Below are 16,255 nucleotides of genomic sequence, written 5' to 3' on the forward strand. Positions count from 1 at the left end.
GTTTCAGCCCTCGGGCCATCGCTGGGTCACCTGTGCATGCTCCATGATATACCATTCTATGCAGACGACACACAGCTGTACTCACTGCTGCTCGACGGGTGTTAATGGTGCATGTCCCAAACTGAACAGACGAGACAGAAATATTTGCTCGAACATATCTCTGATCTCAGGTCTGAAAAATCACATCGACAAACGTATTCATATCTGAAACTGGGCCATATCATACCGTTCACAGTGTAATGTTGGGCAACGATAAGAAAATGAAATATCGCGATAGAATATGGGTAAAACGCACATGCGCAGTGCCTTTGTTTTCATACGCACATGGTGGACAAATCATGGCGGTGACGCAGAACGAGAAGAGCGAGAGTGGATCGTTGAATGAAACGGATGAACCAGAACTGGTTTGTAAAAATGCTGCAGCTTCACTGGTGTGGAACTGGTTTAGCTTTCGTCCGTCAGATACACAACAAAGCACTATTTTTGGTAGCGCATGCTAGCGGGCCGCCGTTATTACCGTGTTGTTTGGAAAATACGGCGCACTTAAAATCAATCCTTTGATTTTTCTGAAAGTCGACAGAGCCCCTTATAACCCCGTGTGCCTTATGTATGAACTCTGGTTGTGTTTACTGACCTCGAAACGATTTTATGTGCACGGCGCTCGAAAATCTGTCAGATGTTTCAGTACGACTTTGCTAAGCTACGAAGCCGCACCGCTTGATGGATTGTCGGAGCGTTACGGCTACCGTAGGCGGAGCCTCGCGGAGTGATACGTACTGTGCTTCAGCATAATGTTACCGTGCTGTGTGTGTATAACCTCTTTAAGTTCTGTGGATATTATACATGGTTATGCTGAGGATGTGTCGGCCAGTTTCCACTGAAATGCCTTTTGGTTAAACTGTCAGCGAGGAATTTGCATTTGCACTGTTAAATGTTTATATAACTTTAATGCAGATAAAAAACAGCTGCTTGTTGAAGTGGAAATACATTGATGTTGTTTTGCACTAATAAAGTTGAGGAGTTGTAAAGTATTTTGTCTCGTGTCAATTATATCGTCAGTTATATCGTTATCGCAAATCTTCAAGTGTATATCGTGATAAATATTTTTGGCCATATCGCCCTGCTCTATGTGGAACTGTCCGTACAGCACACTCCAGATCAGCAGCAGCAGAGCTTCATGCACATATGAGCACGTCACGCCAGTACTGAACGCACTTCATTGGCTCAGATTACAAAGCTCTCACTGTTAAGAACCCAGCACACCTCTCAGGTAATCAGCTGCACATCTTAAACTGTCCCACAATCATATCTCAGTCTGCTGACCTGAGGTCAGTTACAGCACTGCAGCCTTAGTCCTTATAAACCAACACACGTCTGTGTGAAGCATGTTGAGTGTACTGAAACATGACGAACGGGCTGTCTCAAAGACTTCAGGACACGTGACGCCGTAAAGACACCGACAGCCAGCAGAGCGCCAGGCGGACCGACAGCTGTTCACAAGTGATAAACACTCATTGTTCCACCACAGGAAGTCCAGCCAGGCTCCGCCAGGATATCTCTCACTCACACACACACACACACACACACACACACACCTGCTGTGGGGATTTGTACAGGCAAACAGACACACCGCCTAAAACAGCAAGGACGTCGTTGGTGTGTGAACCCAGAGCTGGAGCACTGTGCGTGCGTGCGTGCGTGCGGTCATTACTGCTGCTGGTGTAACAGCAACCACAGCTCTGCTCTCTGTTATTATGTCTGAACCACAGACCACAGATCAGCTGGAAGAGGACGCTCCCCTACAGAGATGCTGAGTTCAGGCACGGCTCGGAGACCCCGAGGTTCTGAGGTTCTTACTTGTGGAGGAACTCGTCATGTCCGCAGACCTTCAGCAGGTAGTCGTCCACGTTCACATGGTCGAGGTCGTCCTGAGCATAGCACAGAGTCTGGTAGATGAGCAGGTCCACGGTGGACGAACCTCGGACACACACACACGCTGCAGTATTATAAACAGGTGAAGTATAACTCTACACACGCACGCACAGCTGGATGCCATCAGCAGGTCCTTTCAGGGTAAAATAACATCACAGCATAATTTAGCGTTTCTTGGACATAAAACTGACTTTAAGAGGACAAACTGACTGAATTCCTTTAAACTGCACTGGCAGACTTTTGAAGGGTCAGTGCTGTTCTGTTTGCTCTCCTGACCTTTAACCCCTGAGCTGACCTGACTGACCCTCTGGGGAAATAATGGCGTGTCCCAGATGAATTTTAAAAAGCAAGATGGCAGCCAGCGCGCCGGTCGCGTTTGGGTATTGCATATTCATACGAAGCTAACGTTTTCAGTCAGACATTTCTATCCTCACGGAAAAACCAGACGTCTTACTGTCACAGGTAAAGGTGAGCGGCTCTCTGAAGTGCTCACTGATGACCGTCACCTTCACACTGACCCCCAGGCCCTGATGGAGCTCTTCGTGGCCGACGGAGGGCGACCACACAAAGCCGGCGTTCTTTGAGCGGTCACAGCACGGGTACGCCGAGCGCAGCCTGAGGGCAAAGACAGGTGAGAGGGCAGCAGGTGGAGACGCCTGCAAGGGAGAGACAGAGGATTGTGACTGAATGTGATCGTCACGGCAACAGGCTACTCACACATCCAGCGTGTGGCAGAACGCTGCCACCTCCTCGTCACGCTCCTCCGACACCTGGAAGAGCTCGTACCCGAAACCGTTCATCCTAGCGCCCAGCGACACCTGCAGGACACGCAAAGACAGCCAATCAGAGACTCTCACACACACAGTTCAGAGTGTGTGTGTGTGTGTGTGTGTGTGTGTGTGTGGTCGACATTAAAGCGTGGCGGGGATTGTTTTACGTTTCATTTAAACATTGAAAAAACGTCTGAGGCAGGAAATGAAATTGAGGCTGCAGAAAAAGAAGAAGGAGGAAGAGGAGGAGGAGGAAGAATGTGGTGATGAGTTCGTGTTTTGAGGGAAATAAAAATGCTGAAACTGAAGCGTCAGTCTGAGCACGTCCAAGCGCGGCGAAGGAAGCGTGTCAGGACGCCGCCTGCCAATCTGGTTTCAAGTTACAGCTGGTGGAACTGGTCTGACTGGGTTCCATGCGAAGGGCTGGGAATCAAACCGCAGCACTTCTCCAGAAACCATCTGAAAACCTGGACTTCCTGTCAGGACTTCTGACAGGAAGTGACACAACTCTGAGCGCGGGGGTGTTTTTTCTAAATGAAGCCGCTGCACAGCTGCAGCGTGTCTGAACACAAACACATCGACAATGATGTAAATTCAGCTTCCTGCTCTCAGAAACACGAAGGAGGCGATTAACGCCCCTCAAAGACAAACACTTCCTGTTTTCTGCTGTCGCACTCAGATTCATGTTGGCTACCGTCAGCGCCAACATTTTAGCCGCCGTCTGTCTGCAGCTCTAACCTAACAGAGCTCAGAGCAGCAGCTGGGTGCCGACAATCACGTATATTGATCTACTGATCAGCAGTGCAAGCAGCTCTACGAGGTTTTGCAGATCAGGTGTGTCTGCACGGCGCCACGTCTTCCTGAGTGCGAACCAATCAAACTCACCCCAAACTGCCCACAAAGCACCAGAACAAACAGCAGAGAGAAGGAAGACCCGAGTGCACCGGTGACTCCTCTGCATTCAAATCTGAGGTCATCACAGCTGAAGCTTGGACCAAACCGGGCCGTCGACAGGTCGGCGAGCACGGCAGCAAATCTCCAACAGAACGAGCTGCTGCAGAGCTCAGAGAGCTGCGCATAAATAATGATGTCCTGTGTTTCACATCATCTCAGGTTGTATCTGAATAACTCTACGATCTGCTGAGGACCAGATCATCTTCAAAACCAGATCAACAACAAAAGCAGAACAATTTAAGGACCCCACCTGGACCAAACATGATCCAGGTGGGGTCTGCTGACATCAGGAGAGACACACTCAGCCACAATCTAACCTGGCCTTCAGAGAGTGTTAAGAACCAAGTGACAAAGGTCCAGGTGAAGCCCATCAGAATCCACCCCTGACTTATTAGCTGCTGGTGGCTTTGTTGACTTTTCTGCGAGTTAATTAAACTGATCGGTTCTGATGAACTCGAGATACGTATTGGGATTCATCTCAGCTGAACTGGCTGTGTGCTTCAGTTCAGCTCGAGTTTGATTCATGTGGAAACATAGTGACACCAAGGGTGCAGCGGGACCCTCGTTACAGAAGAAGCAGCTCTTCAGAGACAGAGATGCTGCTTATAATCACACACTGCAGTATTCAACAGTGTTAGAAATGCAATCAGAAAGAAATTGTTTAAGTGGCCAATCAGAGTACAGCTCAACACAAACAGCTGACGCACGACCTCAGAGGGGCTTACCGGGTCTGCAGAGACCGGACGCTGGTTCTTGTTGCTCTTGGGAACAGCTACGTACGTCCTGGGAGGCACCTGAGGGGGGAGCGTCTTGCTGCGGGCCACGGGCTTGCCTGATTGGTCGCCGTTGGCCCTCCGACCTTGCCAGCTGTCATTTAGTCGGGACAGCGAGTCGTTGATGGTGTCATAGTTCAGGTCTCCGGAGGTCACTTTGGGCCGATCCACGTTGGGCATGAACAGGTTCACGTCCCGCGGCACGGTGGAGGGTCGGGGGGGCAGGAAGGGGTTCTCGGACACTGCCAGTGGCGGGATGGGGTTTCTTGGTGGGATGGCGGGGGGTGTGTCATCTGGAAGAGCGGGAAAACCCTTTGGCAGAAACCCTGAACTGGATCCGGGAGAGTCCCCAAGGCTGGGCACAGAAGCGTCCCTGAACTTGCAGACTTCAGAACTGTCCAGGATGTATGGGGACTCCTTGACGTAGCCGCCCTGAGGGGGGAGGGCCCTGGCTGGGGCGGACTGTGGAGACTGGGACCCTCCCGCTTGGTTCAGGGAGGATTCGGACCCGGAAAGGCCCATCAGCAGGTTTCCTCCCGGCGGGGAAGGTGTGGACTGGTGGCGCTCGATGGAGGGATTGGGGGTCTTGGAGCCGGTCTGGCTGGGTCCCGTTCCGCTCTTGTCCTGTCTGAGTTTGGACAGGGCATCGTACTCCATCTGCAGGGCCTCAGCCAGGACGATCTCCTTCTGACTGAGACCCAGAGCCTCCAGGCAGCCCCAGCCCGCCTCGCTGCTCTCCTTCTGGGTCTGAGCCGCCGACATGCCACCTCGTAGCAGAGGAGGAGGAAGAGCTCGGTTGAAGCGCTGCTGGAAGAAGCAGTGACGTCACATGGAGCTGCTGATCAGCTGAGGATAGAGAGACAAAGAGGTGGTCAGCCAAAGCTACAACGCTTCACCCTGGAGCTTTATTCTGAAGGAATAACAGGAAGTTAAGGTGAAAATGTGTCGTCTTTCGCAGCATTAATCTGGTTTACGCTCATAAACATAACAAGAACAGCTGCAGCTACGGAATTCATTTGAAAACCTTACTTCGTGATGACAAAGTCGGGTGTCTGCGCCACCGCCCGCTCGGCGGTGAAAGTCCCCAATCAGCCTTTTGGCTGAGGCCAGATAAATATCGCGCTACAGCAGGAAGTCCCTGCGCATCATCATTTTATCAAACTGACTGAAAGTCAATGATTTAAAAACTGGACCAGCTCCAGCAGAACTGACAGGTAATCAATAATAATCAATATTCATCAGTGAGCTTTTGTGTGTGTGGGGGTCAGCAGGATGATCAATAACTGACATTAATCAGAGAAATGACTGATTAAATTCTCATTTTTGATAATCGATCAATAAGTTAAATATAAATGTATTTTTGATAATTGTTCAGTCTTGATAACGATTAATGAAAGCAGCTTTCATCGCCACCTCAGCCCCGCCCCCTCTGCTAACTGACAATCACTCAGATTTAAAGTGTGTCTGTAGCCACGCGGCTCTGAGGCTGGCTGATGGGAGACGCTCATCATCGCTGACGAGCTGATTGGCTGCACACACCTGAACTCGTCCAGGATGCTCAGTGCGCCTGCTGCTGACTGTTTCTGACTTCCAGGCTCCTCCCCCTGAAATCAACGCACGAGCTGACAAAGAGCCGCAGTGTTTGCGTACCTGGAGCATAATTAAAATGAGAAAAACCAAGACAATTGCACACGGGTGTCTCCGACCCGGCTGCAGAAATCGAGACGTTCAAGACCGGCAGACGCGTCACATGGCGTGCGTCGCTGATGCCGCATGACATCAGCAACTGAATCAGAGCCTGGCTGCAGATCTGATTCGTTTCGTCTTCTGTGGGACAAAAACATCCGGGTTATCTGGGATTAAACAATCTGATCTGTGACGTCAGCTCGTCAGTGAGGAGCGGCTGAAATCTGTAGCCTGCGCTATGAGACCGGCTCCAGGTAAAGGTGCGTCTGTGTGCGTGCTCAGGTGGACTTTTGTACCTTCTGTGGGCGCCAGCAGGTGAGATAAAAGCTGCTGATTCGTCACAGGTAATAAAGTTCAGACGTGTGCCGATCAGCTGAAGATGAAACTGAACGCAGTTCCTGTTTTTTCCTTTTTCTCGGTTAGACTAAAAAGAATAAACGAACACAGTCGCTGACATGTTTCACCTGCTCGTTAGTTCAGAGTCAGCGTTATAAACTGACGTCGTCTTCATCTCATCTGTCGTCACAGCTCGTCTTCATCACGGCCTGTGCGAGTGTCGTCAGCACGTTAAATCGTGAACTGTGACTGCAGACGCGTGCGACTCGTCCGGACCACACGCACGCTTTAACCTAAGTGTGCCCTACATGTTATGCAGCCACCTGTCACCAGGCGGAGTCACAGCCCTGACGTTGCTACAGAAATGTGTGATAACACGCGATTAATCTAAGGCTGAATTTATTGCTGGTTACTCTGAAGGTGAAGAAGCGAGACGGTGGATATGACCTTTGCTGAAGGGTGGGTGGGCTCTCCCAGAGATGGGGCAAGGAGGCCGCTGCTCCTCCTCACCAAGGCGGTCACCTCGTCGGCGAGGGGCTCTGAGCGCAGGTTTTCACACTTGTCGCTGACTGAAGAAGTCACCTGATGATGATGAAACGCTTCACTGAAAACGTCCGGATGAACAGAATCAACTTTTTAGGGCTTCCTCACCTGGATGACTGAGCACAGCCTGATACGGTTTGCTCTCCATACATAATCTCCTCATTCTAAAAGCTGTATTAAAGTTTTGTTACAGAATAAAAATAAGATTGTGGGGCGATCGTGGCTCAAGAGTTGGGAGGTCGTCTTGTAATCGGAAGGTTGCCGGTTCGAGCCCCGGCTCTGACAGTCTCGGTCGTTGTGTCCTTGGGCAAGACACTTCACCCGTTGCCTACTGGTGGTGGTCAGAGTCCGGCAGCCTCGCCTCTGTCAGTGCGCCCCAGGGTGGCTGTGGCTACAATGTAGCTGCCATCACCTGTGTGTGGATGGGCGCAGTAAAGCACTTTGGGGTCCTTAGGGACGAGTGAAAGTGCTATACAAATACAGGCCATTTAAGAGGAATTAAAAAAAAAAAAAAAAGAGCAGATGACAGTGTTGACCTCACAGGTTCAAGGCTCTAAGCAACAAGTGTGACGAAACCATGAATCATTAATCAATGCTCAATCAGGTGGATCAAGACTACTTATATTTATACGTCTTATCCGGTTTCTTTATCGATGTTTGCTGTAAACAGAACAGGTTTCACCAGTTACAGGCCTGCCCCGGTAATGACGTCATAGCCACATATTTTTGTTTGCAACTGTGAAAGCGTTTGCTGCACAGAAACACGAGCCCATCAACTGTGAAAATACACACTTTAGTTCAAGTTAATCATAACTGTAAGAGAGGTGTGGGTGACGTCATAGCGGACCCTGAACCTGTTAGTTTGCTAGCGGACAAACTGCGCAGACTCAGCGGAAAACAGGTGGCAGGTGTGATGACAGCGGAGCTGACTGTAATGAGTCCAAACATCTGAGCAGCAGATGCACAGTTACAGCGAGTCCTACCAAACTCCATTCAAAATACACGCGTTTTAACATCTTTCCCAGCGAGGGGCTCGGACCCGCGCAGTACTGCGGCGCCGTCAGTAACATCCGGTCACCTGCAGCCTGCGGGCCCCTGTAAACACGCCGGGCCTCTGCTGATCGGTCGTTGCTGTGCTTTTTTTTGGAAGTCGAATTTCCCAGAGGAACCCACCCGAGGGATTAATAAAGTTCTATCTTATCTTATCTGATGGGGGCTTTGGGGGGGGGGTTTCCACCCACATCGCGCCGCGGAGGGCGGTGGCGAGCACCCGCTCTGATTCTTAGTGGTAAACACCAACCTCCGACTACAGCGACCACCCACGCGGACCAAACACAGGCCGAATGACCCAAACCCGAACACAGATCCCGGGTCAGGGCCCAAAAGCAGCCCAGGTCCACAAGGACGAGAATCGGCTTATTTATGGAGGTTTTCCAACAGAGTTTGGTTGAAGCTCCTCTCCGAAGAAAGACGTCCGGTGAAGCAAAGGGACCGGCCGCGGCCACAGCCACCCCCCGCCCTCCGGACACAAGTGCGTCAGAGCCGTTAGCAGTGCGGCGGCAGGTGCGGACTCTTACCTGAGTCGGTGCTCGCGGTGCCCGGGAGCCATTTTACACCGTGTACCGTCCCACAAATCACACCGGTCCCTCCGCCGGGTCTCCCGGCAGATTAACGCTCTGCGCTCGCAACTACGGAGGTTTCCTCTAAGCACTGGAAGCACCGGCTCCGCGCGCTCAGCCTGTGGCGAACAAAGCAGGCGGCTCCGGCGGTGCTCCAGCCGGGAACGACGAACTCTGCGTCTGTCTCTGCCGCCAGCTGCGGACCTGCGCAGTCAAGCCGCAGAGAGCACCACTCTTTCCAAACCTTTCCAAAATAAAGCGGAGATGACGTCACATCATTCAATAACTGCAGCGGACGACTCCCGGGGGTCCAGGCCCCTCAGCCTGAGTTCAGTATGTAGCCCACTGAGCTATGACACGTAATATTTTAATGAACAAAAATCCCTTGTTCACATGCTGTGAAAAATGTCTGAACATTTTATTTACTGCCACATTTAAACTACAGAAGATGAGCCGAGTGCATTCAGCTTTCCAAAAACCTTCAAAATAAAAGCTGTGTAAGACTTTAAACCCCCAACATTTTTTTTGTTGGCTTTTTCTGATTTTTCAAGACTTGAATAAACAGATCTGACCAATCATAGCACTGCGTTTGGTAACAAGCATCATCGTAGCATCAGTACTAAATACACAGTGATGTGAAAAAGTAAAATAATCCTGTTTTCCCTCAGACTCAAAGCTAGGTGCCTCCCAGGGTCAGTCGGCTCTGTGAAATGATTTCTTTGACATCCGGAAGTACGTCTGAAAGCTTCGACTCCGGGATCAAACCAGGAAATTCTCCTCCTGCTGCCTTTTCCTGAGAATCCAGTCTTCACCTAGAAACATCAGAACCAGCTCAATGCCACTTTCTGTCCACTCCATTTTTTTCACAGCATGATTTTTCAGGAATCATTTTTCGGTATTTTCAAGTGAGTTAATACCCTACACGACGTGTGCGGAACCAAAAACATCTGAATTTCAAGTCGTTTATTCGTTACATACTGAGTGTATAAAGGCCTAGGGTGGGTGTTTAGTCTGTTTAAACCCAACTCTGGTTGGTTTTCTTTTCGGTGTGGTTCGTTGGTGCAGGTGTGAATACAGTAAGCATACTTGGACCAAAACAACAGAGACCCTTTTGGAGAAGGTGTTCTCGATATGGTTCCAAACCAACTCCAGAGAGGTTTGTTAATGGTGTGAACAGGATCAGACCTCGATCTGAACCAACAGCCCAGCTACTGTAGCCATGTCTGCATTGTATTCTCAATGTGGGAAGCTACTATGAATGTGCACAGGTCTGTACAGGCTGGCAGCTAGCTGGTTAACTTAAATTTTCAGTTTTCTCACACACCACATTCCTCCTGTGTTTAGTTTTACTGCTCCTGTCCCAGACACATGTGACCAGTGGGCAGACTGAACATTCTCACGTTGTTTGTGGTGATGCATTTTGGTTCGCTTGGAGTTCACTTCAATGTTTCTCTGTGTGAAAACTAACCAAACCACTGGGAAAAACTAACCAACATGGTAAGTGTCCTTACCATGTTGGTTTTGGGGGAGTACAGATTTCAAACATGCCTTATTAAAGTCCCCAGCAACAACATGAACGCCCTCTGGATGTAAACAATGATAACTATGGCTACTGTTAGCTCGCAGGTAGATAAAAGGGCCCGCACTGAATGGACATGGCCTCCAAGTCTGGTGAGCAGTGACTTTTTATAATTCTGTATGCATTATGGCCCCCCTCCCTTACCAGAGTTTTGTTGCGGACCTGGCTCAGGTGCAGGGAGAGGAGTGCCGTCTGTGTTGCTTGCTGTTCCAGACAATAGCCCATGGAGCACCTGCTGGTCTCACAATCTCTGAATACTGTGTGTCTAATCTAAAGTAAAGTCCAGGTTCAGGCTATGGATGATATCTATCGATTCCTGACGAGTGAAAGTGATCAGTGATTGCAGCAAGTCACAATAAAAAGCATAAAAAACACAAAAACGTGCACAGTAGTCGGGAGCGCTGTGACACCGCGTACACGTCTGTACGCACCACCAGCTTGGCGACTCGTGAGTTTACTACCTCATTAACTGATCTGGACCAGAATAAACAACTATATGTGTGAAAACACCCTCAGACTCCGACATCCACCACAAATGAAACATCATTTAGAATTTAGACCTTTTTATAAAGAACAGGTCGGCTGAGTCTGTGCAGAGCATGATTTGTGGACGGGTCAACAGTTGTTCTCACTGTTTTGTGGGCTGTAGATTAAGGCTGGACTCAAAAGCAGACTCAAATGAGGCGCTGTGACTGAGTCAGAAACCGCAAACAGTCATTGAGAAACCCGTAGCAGTCAATGAGTGTGACAAGACAGGAGAGGCCGACAGTCCTGATCCTCAAGGATCGCCAGAAGGAACCGGCCCTATCCAATTACTGGCCAATAACCTGCATCACTACCACATGGAAGCTCCAGTCAAGCATCATAGTGACTAGGATGAACAGGGATATTGCCTACATGAGTGGGACACAGAAAGGAATCAACAGGAGCACCCGAGAGGCAAAACACCAGCTACTGGAAGAAAGAGCAGTTCCCCAAGACTGCAAGACTGTGCACTGCTTGGATTGATTACAAGAAGGCCTACGACTCAGTGCCCCACACCTGGATCCTGGAATGCCTAGAACTATACAAGATCATCAGGACCCTAAGAGCCTTCATCAGGAACCCAGTGGGGATGTGGCGTACAATACTGGATACTTCAAACACACAGCAAAAGTCATCATCAAGTGTGGGCCCTACCAAGGAGATGCTCTGTTCCCACTGCTGTTCCAGGTTGAACCCCCTCAGTGAGATCATCGACACAACTGCCCATGAATCCGACTACGGAACGAAGCAATCGTCAGTCGCCACCTCTACATGGATGACATCAACTTGTATGCCAAGAGTGAACGAGACATCAATTCGCTGATCCACACCACTAGAATCTACAGCAAGGACACTTTAGAATGTCTTTCGGACTGGAGAAGTGCAGTCAAACAAAGAAAGCCCCAACAATCATATGACCCCTTTTGAGCAAGCACTTTGGCAACAGTGAGAAGGAAGATAAGTAGTGGCTTGATGAGCCAGGCTGGTTAAAGCAGAAACAGGGAGAGAACAGAGTTGGTGCAGAGAAGTCGAGGAAACGATAAAGAAGCCGACTGACCCTAACCCTGAAATCTGGCAAGGATTGGATGCTTGAGCTGGTCCTTAAATGTCAGAGGTGACTCCAGCTGAGGCCTGACTGCAGAGAGAGAACCCACCCACGCCCGGAGCGAGGAGAAACCACACCTGGCCTGGACTCAAAGGTGGGGAAAAAAGAGACTCCAAGGGTGTGTTCCAAAAGTCCCTCCTATCTCCTACTTCTAACCTCTGTTCCTTGACCTCAGTCACATTTCCAGTATTGGAAACGTGGGTAGGAGAATCGCTAAAAACTTAAGAAAAGAGAAGAACTGCGTGCTGAGAACTGGAACAGCCTCATACTTGTCTCACCGCTGTGAGAGACGAGTATATGTCCACCAGATGTCCACAATATTGAACCTACAATTTATAGATGATGGACTACAAAATGTGCACTTTACTTTGCCACTATATTTTCTAAACCCGGTGTTAGAAGTGACTTCTCTCTGCTGAATCTGTGACAAATAAAAGTGTTAGTGTGTCAGATTAATGGGGCCTTAACCCTCACCCTCAATGTTGCCATTAAACTAGAAAGCCAAGCACGCATACATGCATGTGTCACAGTAACGTGGGACGGCTCGTGATCAGACGGTAAATGGCATTCCTGTACTTCTGCACATCGTCCAGGTCACCTGTTCACACAGACTTCAGTTTGTAATGATGCAGCTCTCCTGTAGATGAATCCCGAGCTCCACCTGAGTCCTAATCCTCAGACCCTCAGACCTTTGCACAGTGCTCACTGGTTTCTGTCACAAGAGTTATTTGTTAAATCCAAAGCAGACTGATTCTCCTTCAGCCTCCTCTCATGTATCTGCCTCGCTGTTTTCAGAGACAAACACTTGAACCTGAGCTCACACTGGATTATTTTGGTTAGCGGACCTGCAGCGCCCTCCCTCGCCCTCCCTCCTCAGGATTGTTGAGCCACTAATTAACATTCTCTCAGCTGATTGTTGGTTTTTACTGTGAACTGCTAATTGTTAGATCACCCTGTGATGTCACAATAATTTACCTCATTGAATAAATCTGTCCAATATAAGATAAAAAAAATCAAATCTCAGTTTGTTATGTTTTCCTGCTGTGATCCAGTGGAGCATCTTTCCTGTTTAGGAATTCTGTGAGTGCAGTAAAATTCCTCCATCATCACTGATCCCAGTTGACCTGAACATGAATCCTAAATCCTGTAACACAACAAAGGACATTATACTCAAACACACTTTGATCAGTTACTATAGATCATAATGATGAGCTCATACAGGAACAACTCCACAGGAAGTCGTTTTTATTACAGCAGGGTGGCGTTCAGAGTTCAGCTGTGAGTTTGCCCTTTGACCCGGGGGATGGTGTCAGGGTTTCAGCCTCGTTTGCAGGGAACCAGAGCTGCATGGAACATAGTTGCAGTGACTGCTGAGGCCGTTATGACGTGCTTATTTAAAATGAAATAAGGAAGGAAGCTGTGCAGGTGCACAAACAAGCGAAGAGGTGAATTTGATGATTTGACAACTGAAATGGATGCGATTGGTTCGTTGCCTCTGTCAGCTTCATGCAGATATGCTCTTTTTTCCCCACAGAGAGATGATTATGGGTAATTTTTTCTTTTATGGTTAAAATGTTATTTGTGAAGAAGTTCATGAAGTCATTACTAGTTAACGTTAAAGGGATGGTTGGCTCAACAGAGCTCTGACTGTTTGTCAGCCTGGCTACAGAGCTGAAGAGAAACCTGGGGTTGTTCTTATTTTCTTCAATCAGTGATGAATAGTAAGATGTTCTGGCTTTGTGGAGGGCTTTCTTATAAAGCAGCAAACTATTTCTCCAGGCTAAATGATGATCCTCTAAATTTGTGACACGCCATTTCCTCTCCAGATTACGAGTCATCTGCTTTAGGCTATGTGTTTGAGAATTATACCACGGAGTCAGGTACTTCTGATTAGAGACCTTAGTTTTCACTGGAGCTACAGTATCCAGAGTCGTACGTAGTGAGGAGGTGAAATTATTAACAAGATATTCGACCTCTGTTGGGGTAGCGTTCAATGGAGTAATCTCCAAATATGAGACGGTATTTTCAACCTGTGTGAAGTACACAAAGCAAAAAACAGCCTTTCAGTGTGAAAAGGACACGCTTTACACTACAGAGAAAGGTTCACTGCTTCGGGGTTTTCATCTTTCTCCTTTAAAAATAAGCAGGAATCATCTGCCAGCTCGTAAAATCTGAATTCAGTAATGCTTGAAAAGAAGTTTTGCATCCAGCAACCAGCAGGAACAGAAATATGGAGACTGCACAGCCTTGTTTTAAACTTAGCGAGTTGGAATCAGAGTGTAGTCATCCTCACAGGACTTCCTGATTAAATACATCCGTTAAAAAAAAAAGGTTTTTAACAGTTAGCTCCATCCCTCGCTTTTCCAAGATGGAGATAATGGAAAACATCTGGATGTGATCTTTCAGAAACCAGCAGGTGAAGTCACAGTAGCTCTGTCATCTTTAAAGCGTGTGGTTCTGTGAGAGCAGCATTCGTAACAGGCGCGAAGCTTTCTCACGCTCTCTGCACGTCTGTCTGGCGAGAACCAGCTTCTTCTGAAAGGTGAGCATGGGAATCTTCGCCATCATTACCTGCACTCACACATGCAACCAGGTGCTTTGTGAAACTGTTAGCTCCAGGAGTGAAAACACTTCCAAACAGTCCAGATGTGTCTGCGCTGGAGTTAAGAATAGGTGAGGAAATGGAAATAAAGCAGATGTTGTTTATCAGATCAGACTGGTGACCCCTGCAGAGTGAGGCGTGAACCATGGCCAGACCGCCGACTTACAGACTCCTGGGCTCAGGTGTTTGGTGGCCCCTCATTAACCTTTTCTGATGATCACAACTTTTCCTTTCTCCAGTAATTAGCCTCAGCCTAAAGTAAGATTTACACACCTGTACAAAGAACAGTTCTAACTGGAGAACACTGCACCTTACTTCCTGTTTAAAATGCTTCAGAATAAGTGCTCACAAAGGTGCCCGGAGGGGTGTCAGGCCTCCAAACTGACAAATAAAATACAATTCAACTGAAAGCTTCACATGATTCTTTGTTTTAAACATAAAAAACAAACGATCATTCGAGTTAGTCGAACTCAAACTTCTTCCACTCACAGGCTGAGCAGGAGCACAGCGCCACCTGCTGGATAAACAGAACTCAGCTCCACCCAAATGGCACATCATCAGGAATGTGAGGAAAAACGTTTCCTCGGCTCCTCCTCTGTGGTTTCAGCTTTATATTCACCATCACTAACATGTAAATGATTGATTCTCTCTTTACTGGTGGTTTTTGTCTCTCATATAAGTCATTTTTAGACACTTTGTTTTCTCCGTTTCTTTCACTTGAAGCTAAGAATTACATTTCATCCATATAAATCTGTTCTTATTGATAAAAAGACACTAAATTCCTGCGCTGAGGTAGCCAGCGCAGGACAATGAAGACGTGCAGGAGACCAGCACTGCAGGCAAACATGACCTCCATTGTCTGCTCTCCATTAATGAAGCAGGTAACAAAACAAGCACTGAAGCTCAGAGAAGCTCTGACGGCAAAGTGACTGAGAAATAAAGGACTGCAGACCCTATTCTTAATGTGATCCAGATGTGTAAGGTCAGGTTTCCTCTAGCAGCTGTGGATCATCCAGCAGGGGGCAACAGGTGATGCTCATGTTTGCAGACGATGCTGTACATGACATAGGGAACGTAGAGCAGAGCAGCATGAGAGGAGGTGGTGTCAGCAGCACAGTTTCACACTTTAAATGAAATCTGCAGGAGAAACCAGACAGCAGGGTTAGTTCTTTATTGATCAACAGACACGTGAGAGGCGTCAAGCTGAACACGATAAAAGACACAAATACAAACAGTACAATTTGAATCCCCGTCTCCACAGTAAAAGTCTAAATTGCACAAAAATTATCCCGTCAGAGTCCCGTGAGCACAGGAAGTAAGGCTTCCCCGAGAGGAGCTCGCAGGCTCGAATCACATGAGTCTGAGTTAGAGCTTAAAATCTCTAAAAAATCTCTAATGAAACTGTAAAATGTGCCACAGATAAAGGAAGCTCACTGAGGTTTGTAGTCATGTCAGTGTTTCATCAATCTATGTGATTAGCATGGTGAAGATGAGAGAGGAAGGACAAAGTGATCCCAGTATCTGATCTGTGAGAGTCTCACAGGTGAGCTTAGGCACAAGTTCAGTGCAGGAGAGCAAACAACACACTCAGGCAACGTCCACACTGGCCCGGATAGAAACGGCGTTTTCGTCTGAAGACGCTCCGCGTCCACACAAGCGTTTTCAGTCATTTTCACAGAGTTGTGCGTCCACACTGAAACAGCTGCAAACGCTGACGTTCCAGTGCTGCGCATGCGCCTGCCTCATTTCTGTCTGCCGCTTATTTACTTTCCTGCTCTTTGAAACGTCGCAGGAAAAGCAGCGAGTTTTTCAAATGGACTAACAATGAAGT

General features: G+C 48.2%; 2 protein-coding genes across 5 annotated transcripts in view; both read right to left on the reverse strand.

The window, feature by feature from the left end:
* Window positions 1–8,838, reverse strand: part of pik3c2b (phosphatidylinositol-4-phosphate 3-kinase, catalytic subunit type 2 beta) — a 43,480-nt gene extending 34,642 nt beyond the window's left edge. For both annotated transcript variants that reach the window (XM_085353635.1, XM_085353634.1), the window contains exons 1-5: window positions 8,572–8,838; window positions 4,382–5,275; window positions 2,650–2,750; window positions 2,387–2,547; window positions 1,858–1,978 (exon numbers count right to left, since the gene is read on the reverse strand). In XM_085353635.1, coding sequence (XP_085209761.1) covers window positions 1,858–1,978; window positions 2,387–2,547; window positions 2,650–2,750; window positions 4,382–5,191 — 1,193 coding nt within the window. In that variant the 5' untranslated portion in view covers window positions 5,192–5,275; window positions 8,572–8,838. The remainder of the gene's footprint in view (window positions 1–1,857; window positions 1,979–2,386; window positions 2,548–2,649; window positions 2,751–4,381; window positions 5,276–8,571) is intronic.
* Window positions 8,839–14,856: 6,018 nt separating this feature from the next.
* LOC146632923 (actin-associated protein FAM107A-like) overlaps window positions 14,857–16,255 on the reverse strand; it is a 24,400-nt gene continuing 23,001 nt past the window's right edge. For 2 of the 3 annotated variants that reach the window (XM_085353636.1, XM_085353638.1), the window contains one exon: window positions 14,857–16,255. This exon is cut by the window's right edge and continues 734 nt beyond it. The gene's annotated coding sequence lies outside the window, so the exon portion shown is untranslated. The other variant, XM_085353637.1, reaches the window with a different exon arrangement.

Source organism: Diplotaxodon limnothrissa, linkage group LG5, assembly GCF_057381915.1.
Source record: "Diplotaxodon limnothrissa isolate DT_005_m linkage group LG5, D_limnothrissa_male_GT1.1, whole genome shotgun sequence".
Taxonomy (NCBI): Eukaryota; Metazoa; Chordata; class Actinopteri; order Cichliformes; family Cichlidae; genus Diplotaxodon; species Diplotaxodon limnothrissa.